Raw genomic sequence first — 21,992 nt, forward strand, 5'->3', positions numbered from 1 at the left:
CCAAGCTCTTTCCAGAGGAACTATGGGATAGGTTTTCCATGACAGCATCCCCTCTTCATGTCTCCCAAAAGACAGCCAGGGAGAATCCCTTCAGAGAGCACAGAGATCAATGAAGGAGGCTGCTGGAAATGCAGGGAGGGAGCACTCTTCCCAAAGATTCTCTTTCCAGGGTTGGAGGAGAAGGCAGATTCCATTTGAGAAATGGAGGGAGAAAGGCTCTATTCCCCCCCCCCCATTGATCAGAGCCCTTCCTTGCCTGGGCGAGATCAGATGCCTCCTCGCGAGGAGCCTTCCCTTCCCTGCCTGGGCGAGATCAGATGCCTCCTCGCGAGGAGCCTTCCCTTCCCTGCCTGGGCGAGATCAGATGCCTCCTCGCGAGGAGCCTTCCCTTCCCTGCCTGGGCGAGATCAGATGCCTCCTCGCGAGGAGCCTTCCCTTCCCTGCCTGGGCGAGATCAGATGCCTCCTCGCGAGGAGCCTTCCCTTCCCTGCCTGGGCGAGATCAGATGCCTCCTCGCGAGGAGCCTTCCCTTCCCTGCCTGGGCGAGATCAGATGCCTCCTCGCGAGGAGCCTTCCCTTCCCTGTCTGGGCGAGATCAGAGCCCAAGCGGGCAGGGAATGCCTCTTCGAGAGGAGCCTTCCCTTCCTGCCTCTCCTCCGTTAGAAATGGGCTCTCCCCACACAGAGGGGAGGTTGCAAAAATAAAAATAATCCTTATCTCTTATTGAAAGACCACAGCGGACAAAGGGATGAGGGAAGCAAAAATGGCGACAGCCATGACAGATGGGGACAGAAAGGGCAACTCCCCCAAGGCCAGCCCCAACGCAGTCCGCTCCTCCCATCCATCTAACACGATTCAAAGGCTGTCGTTCCTATTTAAATACTCCGGTTCCTAACTCGAATCAATGGAAAAACGTAGATCGGACCCTAGTGTTTTTTTAACACGCGTTAAATGATGAAAGCTCGAATTAAATTTCTATCCCGCTCTACGATTCGATTTGTAGTGGGGACGATTGCGGGTTGCTCTAGAACCGTTCTAGGTTTAAATCGGATCCTAATAGGAACGCCACTGCTTGGATTCGATTCAGAACGCGGGGTTTCACCTAGTGGGAACAACCCCTTGGAAGCAACTGTTTTAGGAGATATGGTGCTGATTCTCCTACAGGTTGAGTCCCCCTTGTCTGAAATGCTTGAGACCAGAGGTGTTTTGCTTTTTTAATAACTGTATTTATATATACATACATAATAGGGTATCTTGGAGATGGGACCCAAGTCCAAATACAAAATGCATTTATGTTTCATATACACCTTATACACATAATGTGAAGGAAATTTTATACAATATTTTTAATAATTTTGTGCAGGAAATGAAGTTTGTGTACACTAAACCTTTGTGTACATGAACCATCAGAAAGCAAAGGTGGAACTGTCTCAGCCACCCTTGAAAAATGTTTTGTTTTTTGAAATATTTTGAATTTCCCGATATAGGAAGACTTAACCTGACCAAAAAAGGAGGGAGGGGAGCTAATTCAAGACAGTCTTTGCAAGCTGTCCAAATCCCTGACTCCAGCAGGCCTCTAGTCTTGCCTATATCCTGAAGCCAGTAAAAATCCTTACCACTCTAGTAGGAGTGGGATGCTGGTGCCTGTAGTCACAGACTTGGCACTGTGCAGTGAGAGATGGGCCAGCTAAGCTTGAGGGAAGTGGGAGAGGAAAGGGAGGGAGGTCTCCTTCTCAACAGGAGCAGCTCATGGCTTCTGGACAGTAGTTGGCTGTGTGTACGGGCACAGAAGCACCATTCATTGGAGTGAGGCCTCGGAGCCTGGCCAGGTGCTCCGAAACAAACTCCCCTGTATGAGGTGGGCTGCATCCTGTGACTGGCATGAATTTCCAAAGCCCCCCTTGGTACTGCCAGAGCCTTTGCTCCAGTCAAAGCTGTGCTACCCCTCCTCCTTCTTCCTCCACCATTGCCAGAGAGTTGTGGGGATGAAGAATATAAAACCTCTCACTGTATGGGAAGAATATATGCAACCAAGTGGGGATCCCAGCCTGGAGAGCAGCAGGCTTGCAATCAAGAAGGCAGTAAAAGGATGAAGCTCCTTCTCCTTGCTCTCTTGGTCTTGGCCTTATGGGCTCCTCCTGGCTGGGCTGCCAGGAAAAAACCCAAAAGCCCTACCCAGGGCTTGAGTCCCCCCTCCTCTCCAGCTGCCCTAAAGGTGCCAGCCCAGCCAGCGAAGAGCCAACACCAGCTCACAGCCAGTGAGCTCATCCCAGGAAAAGGTGTGGCAGTGGAAGGTGAGTTGGGGCAAGCGGGTAGGAGAAAAGGTTAGGAGTGTTTGCTGGACTCTTATCAGGAAAGGGCTTTAAAAAGAGATGGGGTGGGAAACAGAACAAAGCTGGGGGAAACAGAGAGATCTTGTAGCACCTATGAGACAAGAAAGAAGTTGGAGCATAAGCTTTCGTAGACTTAAGTCTACTTCCTCAGATGTATTTGTAGACTTAAGTAGACTTAAGTCTGTGAAAGTTCATGCTGCCAACTTCTTTCTTTCAGTTAGTCTCAAAGATGCTAGAAGATCTCTGTACATACTGATTCTACTGTGCATGTGTCTGTGCATGGCTGAATCTTTGAAAGCTGGCAAAAGTTACTGGTTTTAGACTACAGTTCCCAGATTCCCCTCGCTGGCACAGACACTGTGGGATTCTAGAGACTGTAGTCCCAAAATTTACTTTTCCAAGCAGTAAAAGTAAAAAAGTAACAGGGAGGCTAGATGGGTTGGTTTGTGAACTACAGTTGTCCCTCTGTATCTGCGGATTCTACCATCCACAGCTTGAAAATATTTGTTGTTGTTGCATGCCTTCAGTTCTTATGGTGACCCTCTCTAAGATGACCCAATCATTGGGCTTCCCTGACAAGATTTGTTCGTTCAGAGGAGGTTTGCCATTGTCCCCCCTGAGGCTAAGAGCATGTAACTTGAGCAAGGTAACCCAGTGGGTTTCATGGCTGAGCTGGAAATTGAGCCCTAGTCTCCAGAATCACAGTCCAATGCTCAAACCACTACACCATGCTGGCTCTCTTTGAAAATATCCCCCTCCCCACCAAAAAAATTCCAAAAAGCAAACCTTGGTTTTGCCATTTTATATGAGGCAAAATTAAGCCATTTTACTATGCCATTGTCTATAACAGAACATGAGCATCTATGGATTTGAGTATCTACAGAGAAAACCAAACCCTGGCAGATACCAAGGGCCCACCATGCTGCAAAACAGTGAAAGGGATCAAACTGAAACCAGCATCTCACCACTGAGGACAATTCCACACAGAGTAAGCTTCAAATACCCATTTCGCTATCCTCTGTGCCCTCCAACCAGCTCCAAATCCCAAACTGCCCTTCCCCAGGTATGACAGCCTGCACTGGTCCATGCTTCCTCCTCTCTCAACCCTAAGAGCTATAGTTGTCACCCATCCAAAATATTACAGGCTCAGGTAGGATTTTACTCCCACAGCTGGTCACCATCAGTTGGGTATAGACAGAGCGAGAGGGACATTTCAGCCAAGTTGGTGGTAAGCATGGCTACATGAGACATCATAATGCACACAGTGTTATGGAGTGGTGAGAATTGTGTGGATTATAGAGTGTGTGCTCTAAATGTTATGGATTGTGAGTATATGAGCAGTGTGCTCCCATAGAAGTGAGTTGAAACATTGATTAGGACCTGTGGCAGAAGCACATCCATGTATTTGTTTTGCAGTAATGCAATGGCCCAAAAGACAGCCCAGATTACTCTGGAGATCAGAAAAGAAATTTTGGGTGCCCTGATTGTTTTTTGGAGGACCATCAGTTGAGCAACTTTAGGTAAAATAATGGAAATTTCCTATTTTCAATGAATATTTATCAGGGAGCCGGGATCCTATCCCACCTTTCATGGTTGCCTTCACAATACCTGAACTTGCCATCCTTCATGATTCACTTTTTAATGGAGAAAATGGATGCTTTTATCATCAAACCACTGTTTGTTGTTCTCTCAGGTTTTTTTTCCCTGACTTGATTTGTGATGTTGGTATTTATTGGGAGAAGGGAGTGATTCCAAAACAGTGCTGTTCATGACAGGCAAAATTCTTCTAAAGCTCTGCAAGACTCCTGTGCAGTAAAATGCTATGGTCGCTCTTCTTTGGGGTTCAGCTGCAAGTGAGTCCCAGTTGGCACGGGACTGCAGCAATTGGATGCCACAGTCCTGAAGCTGGGCACTGCCATGGTACTGAATGGACCGCCAGCAAAAGGAGCAGCATTTTGCCATTCCTTTTCTTGCTGGCTTCACGCTGCTTTAAGCAGCCTTGGTCCAACTTCTGGCCACATTAGGGGCAAGTATTGTCTGCATGCCATGCCATGCCCTCGAAGAAGCCAGAAGCTGCACTTTGAGGCCCATCTGTTTTGGGCCACAGTGCAATAGATAAAGTACTATTGGCTTCTTGGGACTCCTGTTACTTTAATTAAAGGTTTCCTGTTCCTAGGATAATGGAAACATTATTGATTCCTGTTTATCATGATTAATGATGAAGGAGCAGTCTATTAATGGGCCCATGGATACTGGTGCAATCATACTAGAGAGTAAGATAAGAGGGTGAGAATTACTGCAGAATAAACCACGTATCAGACTCCACTGTTGGCGTGCAGGAGGAGAGCTCTTATGCAGGAGGAGAGCTCAGGAAGTTAATGGTAATGTTGATTTATTTACATGTGCACAATATGAGGTTTTCCATATGTAAGCAAACAACTATCTCAAGAACAGCTCCTTCCCTTTCACTTTGAAAACCCAGATTTCTGTGCACTTCTCTGTGTATCTTCCAATCACTCCTTTTTCTTACTCTGGTACTGTACATACATTCACTCAAACCTGTATTGTACCTGTATTGGTATGATCACCCAGTGACCTCAAATGGAAGAAGGAGGTGGCTGGCCATTAAGCTTTCTGTGACCTGCTATAGCCTGGATATGAAACTGAATACCAAAGTTAGGCTTGTCTAAGCCATTGTATTTCCCATCATCATGTATGAATGTCAGAGCTGGACAGTGAAGAAAATCAATAGAAAGAAAATCAATTCATTTCAGATGTGGTGCTGGAGAAGAGTGCTGAGGATACTGCCAGAAAGTCAAACAAATGGGTCATAGGACAGATAAATCCTGAACTCTCCCTGGAAGCCAAGATGACTAAACTGAGGTTGTCATACCCTGGCAACAACATGACAAGAGATGACTCAGTAAAACAGACAAGAATGCTAGGAAAGGTGGAAAGCAGTAGAAAGAGAGGAAGACCACATACCAGATGGATAGACTCAATCAACAAGGCCATGGATCTGAGCCTGCAGGACCTGAGCAGGGCAGTTAAGGACAGAGTTGCCATGAGTCAAGGCTGATTTGAGGGCAGTAAACAATAAATGCTGGCTACATGACCACCAGAGTTGTCTACGGACAACAAAGGCTCTTTGGCTTTGTAACGGAGATGAGCACCACCCCCTACAGTTGGTTATAACATTCCGATCAAGGAAAACAATAAATAGCCTGGGATTAGATACCAGTGCCCATCTACTTGGTAGTGATAAATGCTTTATGCAGCTGATCTTCTGCTTTGTGCTCATGGACACTACTAGAGTGAGTGATGGTGGCCATCTAGGTAGATCATTCTGGGCTCTGGAAAGGGTATTTTTTAATAATACAGCTCCCAGATTGAGCACAACTGACGCAGGAGCTAAACCTGCTTCTTCCTACTAATGATTCCAACCACTGAAAAGCAAATCATCTCTGCCTGCTCAATTAAAGGTATCCTAGGGCAGCCTCCTTCAATCTGGGCCCTTCCAGGTTTTTTTGGGACTATGGATATTATCGCATGAGACCCTTTCTTGCCACAATTGTGTCAGTTAAAAAAATAGAACATACATCTTTGAAATAGTGAGGCTGCTTCGGCCATCACACTCTCTTCTGGACTCCCCTTTATCTCCACCTCCTTGTCCTTTGCCCTACCTTTCTTTCCTTCCTTCCTTCCTCTTCCTTCCTTCCTTCCTTCCTTCCTTCCTTCCTTCCTTCCTTCCTTCCTTTAAAAAATTACTTTTATTTTCACTTTTTCACACAACAAAATTCTGCTGCAGTGATGTAATTTTAAAAGGAAAAGTAAATAAATTCAAGGGAGAAAAAATGCAACCAGCCTGCTTGGGGACAACGGGAGAGGAGTAGACACTGACACCATGTGACTGCCAATATCACAACTGCCCTGGCATTGATGTTTCACATCTGGGAACTAGCATGATTGTAAGATCATTGACGAGTTTCCTGCATCAATGAATAGGGACAGACTAATCGAGCTTGTGAGACTCAGGGGCTATAGGTCAGAAGCATCGTCATGCAATAAGTATTGCCAAAGCTGTTTCCCCCCCGAGTATAATCATAGTTTAAAAGCCATGTGTAGTAATCCCCTACAGCTCCAATAATTCCCGTTTGCCACGATGGCTAGAAATGATGGGAATTGCAGTCTAGCACATATGGGAGGAGGGACTTGAGGAGACTGTATTTCTCAGCTAGTTTTTGCATCACAAACGTGGTGCTATGATAGGAACTGACCTTGATACAGATCAAGGTGTATGTTCATAAGAAAATAACACAGATATCCTGGTTTTCTCTTTCCTGACTGATTTCTACAGAGACAACCAAGTCTGCAGCAGGTGCAGGAAGTGTGACAGCAGAAAAAGAATTCCACCGGAAAGGAAGAACGTTTTCAGTTCAGAAGAACAGCATCTTGAGGAGAAAGGAGCCAGCTGTTCGTCACCTGGACAGCCAAAGTCTGGGGAAAGGAGTTGTGGTCAAGAAGGAGGAACTAGCCCAAGCTGAGAAGAAGGTGTTGGGCACTAAGAAAAACGAGGCCAACAGTACCACTGCCAGAACCGAAGTTACTGGCTCTAATACAAACGTCAGCCTAAGCCACGCAGGGGGTAAGTACTCCCAAAGAAATATGAACAAGGGTGGGGATAAGGGAATAGGGGCAGGCCTGTCAGCAGGTATATAACCCTACTACCATTTTTAAAGTGTGTCTTCCTAGTTTAGGGCCCACCCTCAAACAATCTCACATTCAGGAGGGAATCCATTAAACACAATGGGGGTTGCTTCTGAGTAACTACCCTGAAGTTCTTGCTACTCACCTGATGTAAAGAGATGATTTGGGATTAATTCGTATGGATTAGAAGGGCATGACTCTGTGTGTGTATGTGTGTGTGTGTGTGTGTGTGTGTGTGTGTGTGAAATGTGGATTTGGTTTTATCTGGAATCAGTGTCTGATGATGACAAGCTGTCATTTTAAATTTCACTACAAGTGTAAAAAACTAGGAAATTTAATTTAGAGCTGGGAGATAACTACTTACAAACAACAAGTTGTTATTATATAGTGTCAAGTCAGCTCCAGTTTACGTTGAACCTCTCATAGGGTTTTTTGTGTGCAAGATTTGTTCAGAGAGGGTTTGCTTTTACCTTCCTCTGAGGCTGAGAGAGTATGACTTGCCAAAGGTCACCCAGTGTGTTTCCATAGATGAATGTCTCTGGTCTCCCAGTGTCCTAGTCCAATGCTCAAACTATTATACCATGCTTTCTGAAACACATTAAATTATCTTGGGTCTTGGTCTCTTTCTGCTGTGATTTTGAATTTTCCAACACAGCCCAATGTTGCATTGCTCAAAGAGCTCAGTGGGACATATAAATGGCAGATATCCCACTGAGTCCCAGATGTCCCATGCTAGACCCAGTTCTGATAAACCCCATGAGGGCACCAAGCTCTAGCAGTTGTCCAAGAGTGTCAGGTTTCCATGCTGGGCTTTACTACAGGCATAATGGAAAATGTGTCTCAGCAGTGGGAATCCCTACATTGTATGATATCACAGGTGGCCACAGTACAGGAGGCTGCTTGAGTATCCCATTGGTTTGACCTGGCAAAAGAGCAGTATGCAAAGCTAAGTGGTTGGCCAATAAAGGTTTTTTTCCTTTGTTCTTCACTCTACAGAGAGGACTTTATCATATCAGTTTTAACATGGTGAATTTTAGGATCCACTGGCTGTACAAGGCTTGTTTATGAGTTGCATTTACATGATGCCTTTCCTCCAAGGAACTCAAGGTAGCATGCATGGTTCTCTTCCTCATGTTTAGTCTCACAGCAACCCAGTGAGGTGTAGGTTAGACTTAGATACAAGTAAGCTTCATGGCTAAGTGAGGATGTGATTCTTTTGTTCTCAAGTGAGGATTTGAATTTAGAAAGTTCTATACCTTCCAACTGTCCCAAGTCCTTTTCTCCTAACTTTTGTGCTTTTCCTCATTCATATCTTTTGCCATCTTGACTACAATTGGAGGTTGCTCTGCCACATGTATCCATGTTTCCATCTGTGAAATGTAGGAGGGTATGCAGTCTTCATCCAACAAGCTAACCATCCTATCCCCTCTGGCTATCAATCTATGGGAAGCAGAAAAGTTCTGCATAGCAAGCCATCTTTGCATGAACAGGACTTTTTCAAGAACTACGCTATACTTGTGCCAGAGTGTTCCATGCTGTCTATTTATCAGGTGTTGGACTCCATGTTAACTGGGGAGTAGGGGTGTCCAGTGGGTGCCGTGGGGTGGATTTACTTTTCATTGTACATATCCTATCCTTGCAGGTTTGAGCCATCATGCAAAGGAAATACCAGTGAAGGGAGAGGTTGCTTCCCACAGGACAAAGGCAAGAAAAGAATATGTTGCAGTCACACACAGGAATGCAACTCATTCACAGAAAGGAAAAGTGTCAAGTTCTTGGCACAGAAATGAAAACCAAGAACGTTCTAGTCCTGCTCCCAAAAATGTTCCTCTAAAAAACAAAAAAGAGCCCAAATTCCTCCCTAGAAATGCCACCCGGACCTTGTTGCCAAAGAAGAACCTCTTCTCATCAGGGAAGGACCATCACACTCGCCACAGAAATAACAGCCACACACTGATGCAGAAGGAGCCTAATAATCCCGCAAGGAAAATCACTCAGGCACAGGAGGCAAAAGAGGCTAGGTTTCTCCACAAAAATGTCAGCCGGGACCTGCCAGGGAAAGACAATAGCACACCTTTCATGAACATCAGTGGGGCATCGCCAGAACTAAAGCAAGCCATCTTCCAGAGGAATACCAGCCGGGCACAATCATATAAGAAGCCCATTGTCCCTCACAGAAATGCCAGCCAGGTACTACCAGAGAAGAAACCTGGCACTGTGCACAGGAATATGAGCTGGGTTCAAGCTAGGAAGGCTCCCATTCCTTCCCAGAAGAATGCCAGCTGGGTGGTGCCACAGGAAAGGCTCAGGCCTTCTCTTAGGAATGCTAGCCAGGCTCTGCCAAGGAGCAGACACAGCACCCACCAAAGGAATATCACCTGGACTGAGGTTAGAAAGGAGAGCGGACATCCTCACAAGAATGCCAGCTGGGACTTGCTGAAGAAAGAGCCCATTGCCCCCCAGAGAAATCTCAGCCAGGAACTGGGAGGGACAAAGCATGGGGCTCTCCACAGAATTCATGGCCACACAGGGGCAAGGAATGTATCTAGTGCCCCTTTGAGGAAAACCTCTCAAACAGAGACTGTAGTGAAAGAACATGGACCATCTCATCGGAAGGGCATCAGAGTTGGAACAGTTACACCAAGATGGCGGCTCACAGTACCAACGGGAAGGGGTGAACCCATGATGCCATCCTTGCCAATGACTTGCCTGCTTTCTGAACACGCCATTGCTTGTGGCAATGCCCGCCTTAAACACGTGCCCAAACTGAATGACTCCGTGCTCAAAACCCTGTATCTGGCAGGTGATTCCCTGAGGGAGTGAAGGGGATCTCCAATCCACCCTTGCAGCCAGCTTCCCTTTCCCAAACTTGTTCCTGGTTTATACACTCTGCTGGCCCCACTAAGAGTGCAATCCTATGCAGGTCTAGGAAGAAATAATCCCTAGTGATTTCAACAGTACTTAATGTAAAATCAAGGTGTAACAGACATTATGCATACCCAAATTCCACTCTGGGGTCCTCTCTGCACCTGCAGAATTCACATACTAGGTTGGGACTAGGAATTGTGCAGCTGTTCAGATGTTGCTGGGCTACAGTTCCCAGCACTCCTCCTCACCATTGGCTATCCTCGCTAGAGCTGCTGTGACTTGCAGTAAAAAAACCCAAAAACATCTGGAGAACCACATGATTGTCATCCCAGTAAGATCTGTATCAGGCTGAAACCAAAGCTGCAAATACTGTATACAGTAGGCCCTTCTTATACATGGATTTTTTATACACAGATTCAAGCATCCAGTTTGAAAACGTTCAAAAAAGTATAAATTTCAAATATCAAACCTTGATTTTCTATTTTTTATAAGGGATACCATTTTGCTATGTCATTATATTTAATGGGACTTGAGCATACACAGATTTTGTTATACACTTTGGATCTTGGAACCAAACCCCAGCGTATAACAAGGGTCCACTGTATACTCCACTATAAGTCAGCCTCATGTAAAAACTGAGGGCAGGTTTTAGGGCCGAAATTATGGATTTTGATGTGAAGTGTGGATAAATCAAGGGTAAAGCTTAGGGGCATGTAACAAAGGATCTAAATGGATGAAGCAAAGGAAAACAATGCCAAAGAACCTAGAAAATTTCAGCAGGCATAACTTTTTGTGCTCACCCTAAAGGCTAGATGGATCAGAGAACAGAGAGGGTGTATATCAATACTTCTAGGACAGATTACATTCTTGCCTTTCACCAGGGGATGGTTCCTTTTTAAAATAAGAGTTAAAGTACAGTACTTACATTGACCCATGGATGGGCTGACTCAGGTTTTTTTGGGTCAATTTTTTAATTAAAATGTTTAGACTTATACATGAGTATACATAGTATATTTTAGAGACATAGCCATGTTAATCTGGAATATCAGTATGCAAAGAGATCTTGGATCACTTTTGAGTCTAACTGAGCAAAAGAAGTTGTAGCATAAACTTTCATAAACTTGGTCTATTGCATTTGATGAAGTAGACTAAGGGGCTGTACAGACCAGCCAAATGGGCCAACGCCAGGGTGGAGTGGAGGTGTGGCGGCCGCACACTGCACACCCTGAATTTACCCCCAGACTGCTGTCATGCTGCCTGCTCAACCAGATGATGGACGGTGTGGGTAGTTGCTGCGTCCCCAGTCCAATGTCCAAAGAAGCACTGGCAAGCTGGCCCAAAGGGGCCATCTGTTCAGCCCCTATGTTTAGGATAGCTTATGCTACAACGTCTTTCACTCAGCTAGTCTCAAAGGTGCTACAAGATCCCTTTGCATACTGCAAATATGTGCTAGCATTCAAGAACCCTTGTGGAGAATTCTCACACAGAACTTTATCGCACAGGCCCTGGAATGGACCTGTCATGTTCTAAAAGGGGACATGATGAGAACGGGAGGCAGCATAGAATGCTGTTTACCACACAGGGAGAATGCTGCCGCCGCTGCCGCCAAACATTCCCATCATGTTCTGGATGTGTCCTAGAGGGGGTGATTTTCAGGAATGCTTGAGAAGCGATCCTGAAAATCGCCCTCTGGGGAACACATCCAGAATGCGATGGGAATGTCTGGCAGCAGCTGTGGCAGCATTCTCCCTGTGCAGTAAACAGCATTCTATGCTGCCTCCTGTTCTCATCGCATTCCCTTTTAGAACGCGACAGGCCTGTTCCAGGGCCTGTGTGATAAAATTCATAGTTTGCATGGTCAGAGTCTTAAGGCGACGGCTACCCCTGCTTTTTGTAGGACCGGCATATTTTCTGCTGACTTTGCCCATGAGCTCTGGGGTAGATAAAAACCAGCTAGAGCTGAAGTTCTCAAAAACTAACCAAACAGCAATACTTTCCTTTGCCATGTACTGAAATATGGAGAGATTCTTTGGAATAACCTATGTACTCCATTATTAATTCTAAAGTGACCTTCCTAAACCTGGTGCCTTCCACTGGTTGGGGGTGATGGGAGCTGTAGTTCAGCTTTTGCAAGGAGAAATTTGAATCAGAGCAAAACAGGCAAGGGAAAGAGTTAAAATCCCATCCCAGATGGATCTTCTGTGTTTATGTCTAATCTGCAAGGTCCCTTCCAGGTCTATGATTTTGTCATGAGGCTGAGCCCAGAAATTGGTGTGAAGCAGCCTAAGGCCTGGTTTCAGTCATCAGCATAACAAGTGGGAATGATGGGACTTGTAGTCCAACATTTATTTTAGAAGACCATGAAAGTAGAAAGCACACACAAGGCCAAAACTGGGTTTTTGTGGTGTCATTGCCAATACATAATCCAAACAGCTCATTCTACCCTCCTTTTCCTTGTAACTATATCCACCTTGGTGATGATCCTCTTCAGCTTCTTTCCCCCTTCTTCCTTTTTTGCTTTCCAGAGAATGAGATCACCAACATCCCAGGTGGGATTTTCTTGGGTTTGCCTAATCTGGAATGGTTGGATCTCAGCAAGAACAAGCTGGATTCTGCAGGTCTGCATCCAGAAGCATTTAAGGTTAGTGGGAAGGACTGCTGTGTCAGTGAAGGCAACTGTGGTGGGAGGAGAAGGAACTGAACTTGGGGCCAGCGACATCAAAGAGGATGACTTTTTCATAAGATCACTCATAAACAGGAAAAGTCAAGGGCTACATCCAGTTTTGGACAGAACTGCAAAAACCATGCATAAGTGAAGTTTGAGCAGTATAGGATTGTATGTTGTACTTTTTCCTCTATCATCACACTACACTGTTATAGTGCTGTTATTCCACTTTAACCACTGAATTCCTCCTGTGGAATCCTGGGATTTGCAGTTTAGGGAGGGGTGTTTAGGAATATGAGCCAGGGAGCTCTTGGGCCTCACTAAACTACAAACCCTAGAATACCATAGAAGCCAGCCATAGCAGTGGAAAAATAGCATACCATGATAATAATAATAATAATAATAATAATAATAATGTAGTGTGATATTGACTGTCTCTCTGTTATGCCATTTAGTTTTCTCTTCCCCTCTTCTCTATCTGTTCCACTCCATCTCTATGCAATCCCACCTCCTTCTTTGTCCCTTCTGTTCTCAGTGCCACCTTATCTCTCTCTCTATGGGCTCATTCCCACTATGAAATAGAGCAAATTCCTGATCGATTTATATGACTGTCTTTCCCATTTGAAACTGGTTCTGATCCTGGTGCAGTCGATTGCAATCACGATGAAATAAGGCAAATGCAAAAAAACCGATTTATCCTGACACTAGTTTCAAAAGGGTTCTTTTGAAAAAAATCGATTTTGCCGCGTGTTTAACAAGTGGGAACGATGGATCTGAATCACATCATTCTGGAGGGGAGAGATTAATGGCAGAGGGGTGTTTACCATCCCTCCTCAGTTTTTGGTAGATCCACCATTCCCCTCCTTTCTCAGTGCTGCCTTTGTGCTTGTGGTGTGACCAATGGGTGGTTTTTTTTTTTTTAAAAAAAAAATAAGTTCATAGGAAATTCAATTTATTGATGTTGCAACTGGTTGCAAAACCAATGAATCAAATTTTCTATGAATTTATTTTTTAAAAAAGACCTCTGCCATGCCTTGATTGGGTGATCCAGGCATGGCAAGGCTCTGGATGGGACCCATGGGTCCCCCCCCCCCCCCCGCCATGGTTGGATTGGGTGATCCAGGGATGGAAGGGGTCTTCTTTTAAAAAATTAATTCATTGAAAATTTGATTCATAGGTTTTGCAACTACTTGCTGCACTTTGATTGCAAGTAGTTGCAAAAACAGTGAATCACATCTTCTATCAATTTATTTATTTTAAATATATATATAAAATAATTCCCAAGCCAGGTTGCCCAGGCTGCCGCTTACGTCACTGAAGACACACAGATGATTGACATGCATTTTGAAGTGGTGCCAACTAGTGGGAACAACAATCGTGCCAAAAAAAGAATTAGTTGCAGGGGGGTAATGAAATGCTCCATTTTTATAGTGAGAATGATAGACCTTTTGGAATCGATTCACCAACATGGAGTGAATGTGAATCATGTGCCAATTCAAATGTAAGTGGGAATGACCCCTTTCTCTTTTCTCTCCTTCCCCCCTTTCTCATTCTGTCACTTCATCTTCATAGGCTACATGGAATTAGGCGACATCTACAGCTCATACACCTCAGGTTCCACAAACTAGGTCTATAAACAAAGCATGCACTGTGCCATGGTTCTTATTATCTTGATTATCTGAAGGATAGTAATAGCTGACTAATTTTAAATGCTTATTAGAATTCATCACCACAAGACATTACCATATCTTCCAGCTGTTCTGATCTGCCAAAGACAGTCCCAGTCTATCATCCCACTTTTTCAGCTACTTTAAAAATGTCCCAGTTTCTCTCTCCTCCTCCCACTTTCCCCCTTTGTCCTCAACTCGCAGGTGCTGCATACTGACTTTGTTGTTGTTGTCTGCCTTCAAGTAGTTTCCAACTTAGATGAACATATCATGCGGTTTTCTTGGCAAGATTTGTTCAGAGGAGGTTTGTTCATGCCTTCCCCTAAAGATGAGAGGATGTGACTTGCTCAAGATTACTCAGTGGATTTCATGGTTGAGCTGGGAATCGAATCCTAGTCTCCAGAGTCATATTCCAACACTCAAACCACTATGCCATGCTGACTCTCAAACTGAGTTTAGTGTGCAAAGGTGCAGTAGTTTGCCCTCCATTAACTCACAGAGGGGGAGAAGAGAGAAGAGGTCATAGTTTTGTCCGTCCCAGTAGACTTAGGCAAAAGCAAACTGCTTCAGCCTCTCCTAGCTTGTCAGTTCTTCTTCATTAATAACTTTTGCCATCTTGACCAGACTATGATATTGCCTTGACCACATGTGTTCGAGTTTTCATGTGAAATGGAGGCTATGTAAGACAGTAATATCTGAATAAACACTAAGGCTTATCAGTATTAATCATGGCCACATTTTTCTCACTGTGCCATCTTCTCCCTACACAGAACCTCACCAAGCTGAAGCGTCTGAATTTAGATGGGAACCAGCTTACCACAATCCCAGCCTTACCCAGCTCGCTACAGGAGCTAAAGATGAACGACAATCACTTAGAAGGTCTTCAGAGGCACAACTTCAGAGGTATGGAAACATTCTTTTAAAGCCCCATTCCTAGGATGGGAGTATGTGTGATTTTTGTACATGCTCTGATGACCTTGTCTCTAGGTGCCAGGACTTTTGTATACACAAGGTGGCACCCTATTAATTCAGCTTCTTCACAGCAGGTACAACTCTGCCATAACCAGGTCATGGGCTATATCTTGTGTTTCCTATAGCAGAATACACAACGTGAAGAACAGCTATTATTTATATGTGGTGTCAAATGGGTATGTCCTTCTTGTCCAGAAGCACCGAACAGATTTTTTTTCCAGAGATCAGTTACCTGATTACTTTTGATGCAATGTTTGCCTTTAATTTCTTGCAATATTACATTGTTTTTATTACTTGAAGATGATCAGTTGTTTTAATACTTCAGTGGTTTGTTCTGACTTCAGCAGTTTGTTTTAAATTCTTGTTAGCTATCAAGAGCTTTTTAAAATTTAAAAAAAAATTGGTATAGATTTTTCCCCATTAAAGTCATAGTTCTGATTGTTATAGAAGATCACTGAGGAATCCAGGACTTTATTGCATCAATGATTTAGGAGTTGCACAGGCCATTATTAAAGGCATATTTTACAGAGAGGAAAGCACCAAAATATTTTCCAACAGCCATCCCATAGCTGCTCCTTGGCCAGGATGGCCAACTGCACTGACTAAAGACAGAGCAAGGTGTTAGTATATTTGGAGGGCACTAGGTTGAGGAAGGGTCATTTATACCAACCCTGTAGGAAAGGAGACTGTGTAGTTATCCCCATATTGGTAGGTAAGGCTAAGAATAAGTTACTTATGGACAGGCCTCTAGGTATTATTGTCACTATTTCCCATCAAACATATCCAGGGTAGTTGTGTTGGCCATATAGCAAAGTACAGTAATAGCCAAAATCTACAAAACAGTGATACTGTTATTGGACCAAGCAAAATGCACAATATACCTGTTGCAAGCTTTCGAAGCTCCACTGGCTTCTTCATCAGAGAAAAGGTGTTAAAAATCATACAGGAGAATTTAAAAGAAAGGTGACGATGTCAGCCAAGGTCTACATTTTGTCAAGACGTGGTTGTTGTCCTCAATTCAAATGGTGTGGAAAGGTATTCATGCAGGTTGGCTACTCCTTCATCTGGCAATGTGGCCGGATGCCCCAGTTTGTTGTTGCTAACTACCATCAAGTCAACTTTGACTTCTGGATCCCTCCTAGTCCCCCTGTCATCACTCTCCCTGCTCAGGTCTTACAGATTCAAGGCTGTGGCTTCCTTGATTGAGTCTATTCACCTAGAATGTGGTCTTCCTCTTTTCCTGCTGCCTTCTACCTTACTAAACATTATTGTCTTTTCCAGTAAGTCATGTCTTGTCACAATATGGCCCAAGTACAATAGCCTCAGTTTAGTCATCTTGGCTTCTAGGGAGAGTTCAGGTTTGATTTGCTTTAGGACCCATTTATTTGTCTTTTTAGAAATCCATGGTATTTGCAGAACTCTTCTCTAGCACCACATCTCAAATAAGTTTATTCTCTTCTGCTCTGCTTAGTTGATAACCTTGTAGTCCACCATTAACATTCCTATATTTCAGATGCAATAAAAATACATCCTCATTGTTGTTATGTGCCTTCAAGTAATTTCTGATTTATGCCAACTCTCAGGTGAATGACTTGGACAAAGGAATAGGAATGATTTGGACAGAGGAATATCAAATTTGCAGATGACACCGGGATTGGGAGGAGTAGCGAATAACCCAGAAGAGAGGATCAAATTTCAAAATGACTTTAATAGATTAGAAAGCTGAGCCAAAACTAACAAAATGAACTTCAGCAGGGAGAAATGTATTTAGGCTGAAAAAAATGAAACGCATAGATATAAGATGGGGGACACCTGGCTTAACGAGACTATCTGTGAAAAGGATCTTGGAGTCCTAGTAGACCAGAAGTTGAATGTGAGTCAACAGTGTGATACAGCAGTTAAAAAGGCCAATGTGATTCTAGGCTGCATCAATAGAAGTATTGTATCCAGATCAAGGGAAGTAATAGTGCCACTCTTTTCCACTTTGGTCAGGCCTCACCCGAAATACGGCATCCAGTTCTGGGCCCCACAGTTATAAAAGTACAGTATGTTGACAAACTGGAGCGTGTCCAGAGGAGGGTGACAAAAGTGGTGAAGGGTCTGGAAATCATGCCCTATGAAGAGAGACTTAGGGAGTTGTGTATGTTTAGCTGGAGGAGAGACGGTTAAGAGGTGATCTGATAGCCTGGTTTAAGTATTTGAAGGGGTGTCATGTTGAGGATGGAGCAAGCTTGTTTTCTGCTGCTCTAGAGAATAGGACTCAGAGCAATGGATGCAACTTATAGGAATGGAGATTCCACCTCAACATTAGGAGGAACTTCCTGACAGTAAGGGCTGTTCAACTGTGGAACACACTCCCTTGGAGAGTGGTGGAGTCTTCTTTGGAGGTTTTTAAACAGAGGCTGGATGGCCATCTGTCAGGGATGCTTTGACTGAGAGTTCCTGCATGGCAGGGGGTTGGACTGGATGGCCCCTGAAGTCTCTTCCAACTCTATGATTCTGTGGTCCTCTGAACCTATCACAGGGTTTTCTTGGCATGATCTTGGTGTCCTTGTCTTCCTCTGAGGCGGTGAGAGTATGACTTGCTCAAAATCACCTAGTGGGTTTTCATGGCTGAGTGGGGATTCAAACCCTGGTCTCCAGTGCTCTACGCCATGCTGGCTCTCAAAGTACATCTAGTAACACTATAGCTATACTGAAAGAAAGAAGTTGGTAGTGTGAACTTTTGGAAACTTGAGCCTACTTCTTCAGATGCGTGTTAAAAGGTAATGTACATCTGAGAAAGTAGGTTCAAGACTATGGAGTTTATCACACAGGGGAAATCCCATGCAGAAATGGGGGTTTAAATCGGGGGGGAAAGCAGGTTGATTTTCACATGATATCCCGAAAGTAAAAAGGAGTGGCTTTTGTCTACTTTCCGTTTGGGTTAACACCACTTTAACAGTGATGTGTGTGAAAATCACATGCTTTTGCATTTTTTTCCAGTTTTTTAATTCCGTTTTTGCACGGGATTTCCCTTGTGTGGTAAATTCCTATGAAAATTCATGCTACAAGATCCTTTTGCTACCAGCTTCTTTTTTCCAGTTAGTTTCAAAGGTGCTACAAGATCCTTTTGCATATTGATTTTTCAGATTCACACTGCTATGTCTTTGAACACTATAGCTATACTCTTGCTTCTGTGGTCCCTTCAATGTCTCTACCTTGATCTCCACACAATATCCATGTGGCACACAATCCAGTCCAACTCTACACAATGCAGGTATTATTTATTTATTTAACTTGCCACCTTTCATTTAAATTGGACCCAAGGTGACTCACAAAAGCTGCTTTAAAAATGGTACAATTTTAAAAGCCCGATTAAAAACATCACATTAATATAACAAGTTAAAAATATAAAATCATTTTAAAAAACAACACAAAGTTAAAAATATAAAGCCATTAACAACACAGCAAAGCAAACACCCCCAGTAAGAAGACTCCCTGGGTGCTGTTACGTATTTAAAACCTGTTTTTGCTCCTGGTAGCGAAAGCATTATTTTGTTTCCACACTCAACAGCTTAATGTGGATCATATGCTAGTCTAGTCTTGTTTCTTCTTCTGTATCTGCAGCAGGAATGGACACCATGCTCCCATAACCCCTCGCCATTGGCTATAAGGGCCAACCAGGACTGATGAAATTGATAGGGCAAAAACATCTGGAGTATCACAGCTGCCCCAGTCCCTGCTGTAGGAGGATGGATGGATGTGTGTGGGTTGTTTCCTGAGCAGCTTGTTAGCAGCTGATAAATGGTGTGTAAACAGGAAGCTCAACATACACACTGGACTAGCTGTGAGCAAGCCCTGTTCTGGATACACTCAACAGAGACCCTTTGTTTCTAATCCTCCCTCTGAGGATGTACTGGTGGCCACTGGAAGGAAATGTGAAAACTGGGCTGATTTGCACAAGAGTGGGTCATTAGCAAGGCCTGGGGTTTTTTTTAGTTCGTTTCTTTGAGCATCTGTTGCTCTGACACAAGTTAGAGGATATTTGGAATAATAGGGAGACCAGGGTTTGATTCCCAGCTGGGCTGTGAAACCCACTGGGTGACCTTGGGCAAGGCACACTCCCTCAGCCTCAGGGGAAGGCAATGGCAAACCTGCTCTGAACAAATCTTGACAAGAAAACCCCATGACAGGTTCACCTTATGGTCACCATGAAGACACACAGCGCGCACGCGCGCACACACACACACACTCACTCTTTCCCCCCCTCTTTATAACTGGCCTTGCTCATGCGTCTTTTGCAGCATCCTGAATGATGGAAATTCAACAAGTGAAGCTTTCTCTATCTTTTTGCTAAGTCCCTGAATTTCAAGCAGACAATTAAGGGCTTCAGAACAAGACTGGCAAGGAGGTGGTGGACTCTATATGCCTCTACTTGAGGTATATAGAGTGGCATAGTGGTTTGGGTGTTGGACTATGACTCTGGAGACCAGGGTTCAATTCCCGCTTGGTCATTAAACCCACTAGGTGACCTTGGGCAAGTCACATGCTCTGGCCTCAGGGGAAGGCAATGGCAAACCTCTGAACAAATCTTGCCAAGAAAATCCCATGATAGGTTCACCTGAAGGTTGCCATAAGTCAGAAATGACTTGATGGCACACAATAATAACAACCACCTGGGTTCAACTCAAAACAAAGCAGCACCCCAAGTCAAAAGCTGGTCATGTTATGTGCCACTACAATGGCAAATGAACTTGGAAAAGTTATTCCTGAATCTCCCAGGATGAAGGATTATGGGCATTATAGTCCAAAAACGTCAAGTTTCCCAGGCTCTTTGTTGGTCTTTCTTGTCATCCCAAATCGTCTCACTCTCTACCTAATGGTAAAGCCAGTCCTCCCTGTCCTGTCTTTTCCATCATGATTTCAGCACTGAGTCATCTTCGGAGAGTCACATCATAATGTTTATTTTATTTTATTTATATGCTGCCTTTCTCCAAGAGTGGAACCCAAGGTGGCTCACAGATAAACCTGGCTAAAATCTTACCAATAAAATTCTAAAAATAATAAAAATAATTTCAGTATGTATAAAATTACATTTAAAACAGAAAAGTTAAAAACATAAACACAGCATGCACCCCAAGGAGAAGCCTCCCTGGAATGATTACACATTAAAATCCTGCTTGAACAAAAATGTTTTTGCCTGCCAGCAAAAGGTGAGCAGAGAAGAGGTCCGCCTAGCCTCACAAGGGGGGGTGGGGTGTTCCCACTTGGCAGATAAAACGGATTATATTGGCGCGATTCTGATTTGGATTATGTTCCAGGAATAATTCGAATTTTTTCCATCGTTTCCATTACGAAAAGGGGCAAATTACCCCGATTCATTTAGACCCTGTTTTTGTTCCCATTTAGTTTAAATCACTTTATTTTAAAGCGGATTAATTTGCTCCCCATTCCCATTTGTGTCCGCAAGACGTCACAAGTCTTGGGGTTGTTTTTTTTGGGGGGGGGGGCAGCCAATGAAAATCGGCTGCATCCGAGGCTCTTCTGTTGTGTCTCCCCAGACTAGAAGGAGCCTCTATTCGTCCTCTTCTGTGTCTCCCCATATTAACTGCCATAATTCAGTGCTAGGGAATCCTGGGAATGGTAGTTTATTATGGCCCCAGCACTCTCTGGCAGAGGAGGATAAATGTCTCACAAAAACAAAAGTTCCCATAATTCCTTAGTACTGAGCCAGGGCAGATTAAGGGGTCTCAAACTGTATTATTTCTACAGTGGGTTTGGAACTACAGATGAGGTTTTTTTCGTAAATTAAAAAAGTTGTTACTTTATAATTTACTTTAGAAATACACACACACACACACAAATATACATTCATATGTGTATATATATGTGCGTTCACACACACACACAAATATGTATGTGTGTGTATACCTATGTTTGTGTGTGTTATATATATATATATATGTATGTATGTGTGTGTGTGTGTGAGTATTCATATATAAACATATGTGTATCTATCTATCTATCTATCTATCTATCTATCTATCTATCTATCTATCTAATCTAGCTAATGTGCGTGCGTGTGTGTTTGCCAAATCGGATCAAGGAGGAGAAGGCAGCGGGCTTCAGTGCGGAGAGACACTTTGGGGAAGAGAGAAAAGAAGGTGATCCCCCCCTCAGATCCCTGGGCATCCAGGCTCTCCTGTGGCTTCCCATAGTTTCTCTGGAAGGAGCCTCCATTCCCCAAATCCCTTTGCCTCCCCCATTGCTCCCTGGGCTGTCTGGGGGGTGATCAAGCAGGCATGTCCTGCAAAGCCCATCTGCTGCTCAGGTGCTTAGGCAGAGGCGAAAAAAGAAAAAAGAATAGTTAAAAATGGTGTTCAATGGCTCTCCTCACACATTGGTCTATGAATGTGGAGCAGAGGGGAGGTTGCAATCCACCAGGGGAAAGGCTATGCGAATTGAAGAAAATGGCGATGCAGAAAGAGACCAAAGAGGGTGACACCCCCAGGCCAGCCTCTTGAGTGCTGCTCCTCCCATCTCCAGGTTCCCGAATCAGACACCCTTGTCGTCCCCATTCGGATACCACGAATCGGACCCCGGGAGCAAAAATAATCCGCTTTAAAACCTACTGTTTTTTTAAACCGCTTTATAGGCATATAATTCGAATTATTTGAGATAATCCGATTCAAATTCGAATCTCTATGGGAACGATTCAGGGGCAATGCAGGTCGAATTCGGGCTTCAGTGGAAACAATACCCCCTAAATTCGCATAAAAATCCGCTTTATAGATGAAT

General features: G+C 44.0%; 1 protein-coding gene across 1 annotated transcript in view; it reads left to right on the top strand.

The window, feature by feature from the left end:
- Positions 1 to 2,036: 2,036 nt before the first annotated feature.
- Positions 2,037 to 21,992, top strand: part of LOC149322990 (uncharacterized) — a 28,104-nt gene continuing 8,148 nt past the window's right edge. The window contains exons 1-5 of the mRNA XM_089509759.1: positions 2,037 to 2,294; positions 6,691 to 6,978; positions 8,683 to 9,843; positions 12,434 to 12,549; positions 15,011 to 15,143. Coding sequence (XP_089365885.1) covers positions 2,090 to 2,294; positions 6,691 to 6,978; positions 8,683 to 9,843; positions 12,434 to 12,549; positions 15,011 to 15,143 — 1,903 coding nt within the window. The 5' untranslated portion in view covers positions 2,037 to 2,089. The remainder of the gene's footprint in view (positions 2,295 to 6,690; positions 6,979 to 8,682; positions 9,844 to 12,433; positions 12,550 to 15,010; positions 15,144 to 21,992) is intronic.

Source organism: Sceloporus occidentalis, unplaced genomic scaffold (genome assembly GCF_023333645.1).
Source record: "Sceloporus occidentalis isolate IW3139 unplaced genomic scaffold, rSceOcc1.0.p SCAF_1, whole genome shotgun sequence".
Lineage (NCBI taxonomy): Eukaryota > Metazoa > Chordata > Lepidosauria > Squamata > Phrynosomatidae > Sceloporus > Sceloporus occidentalis.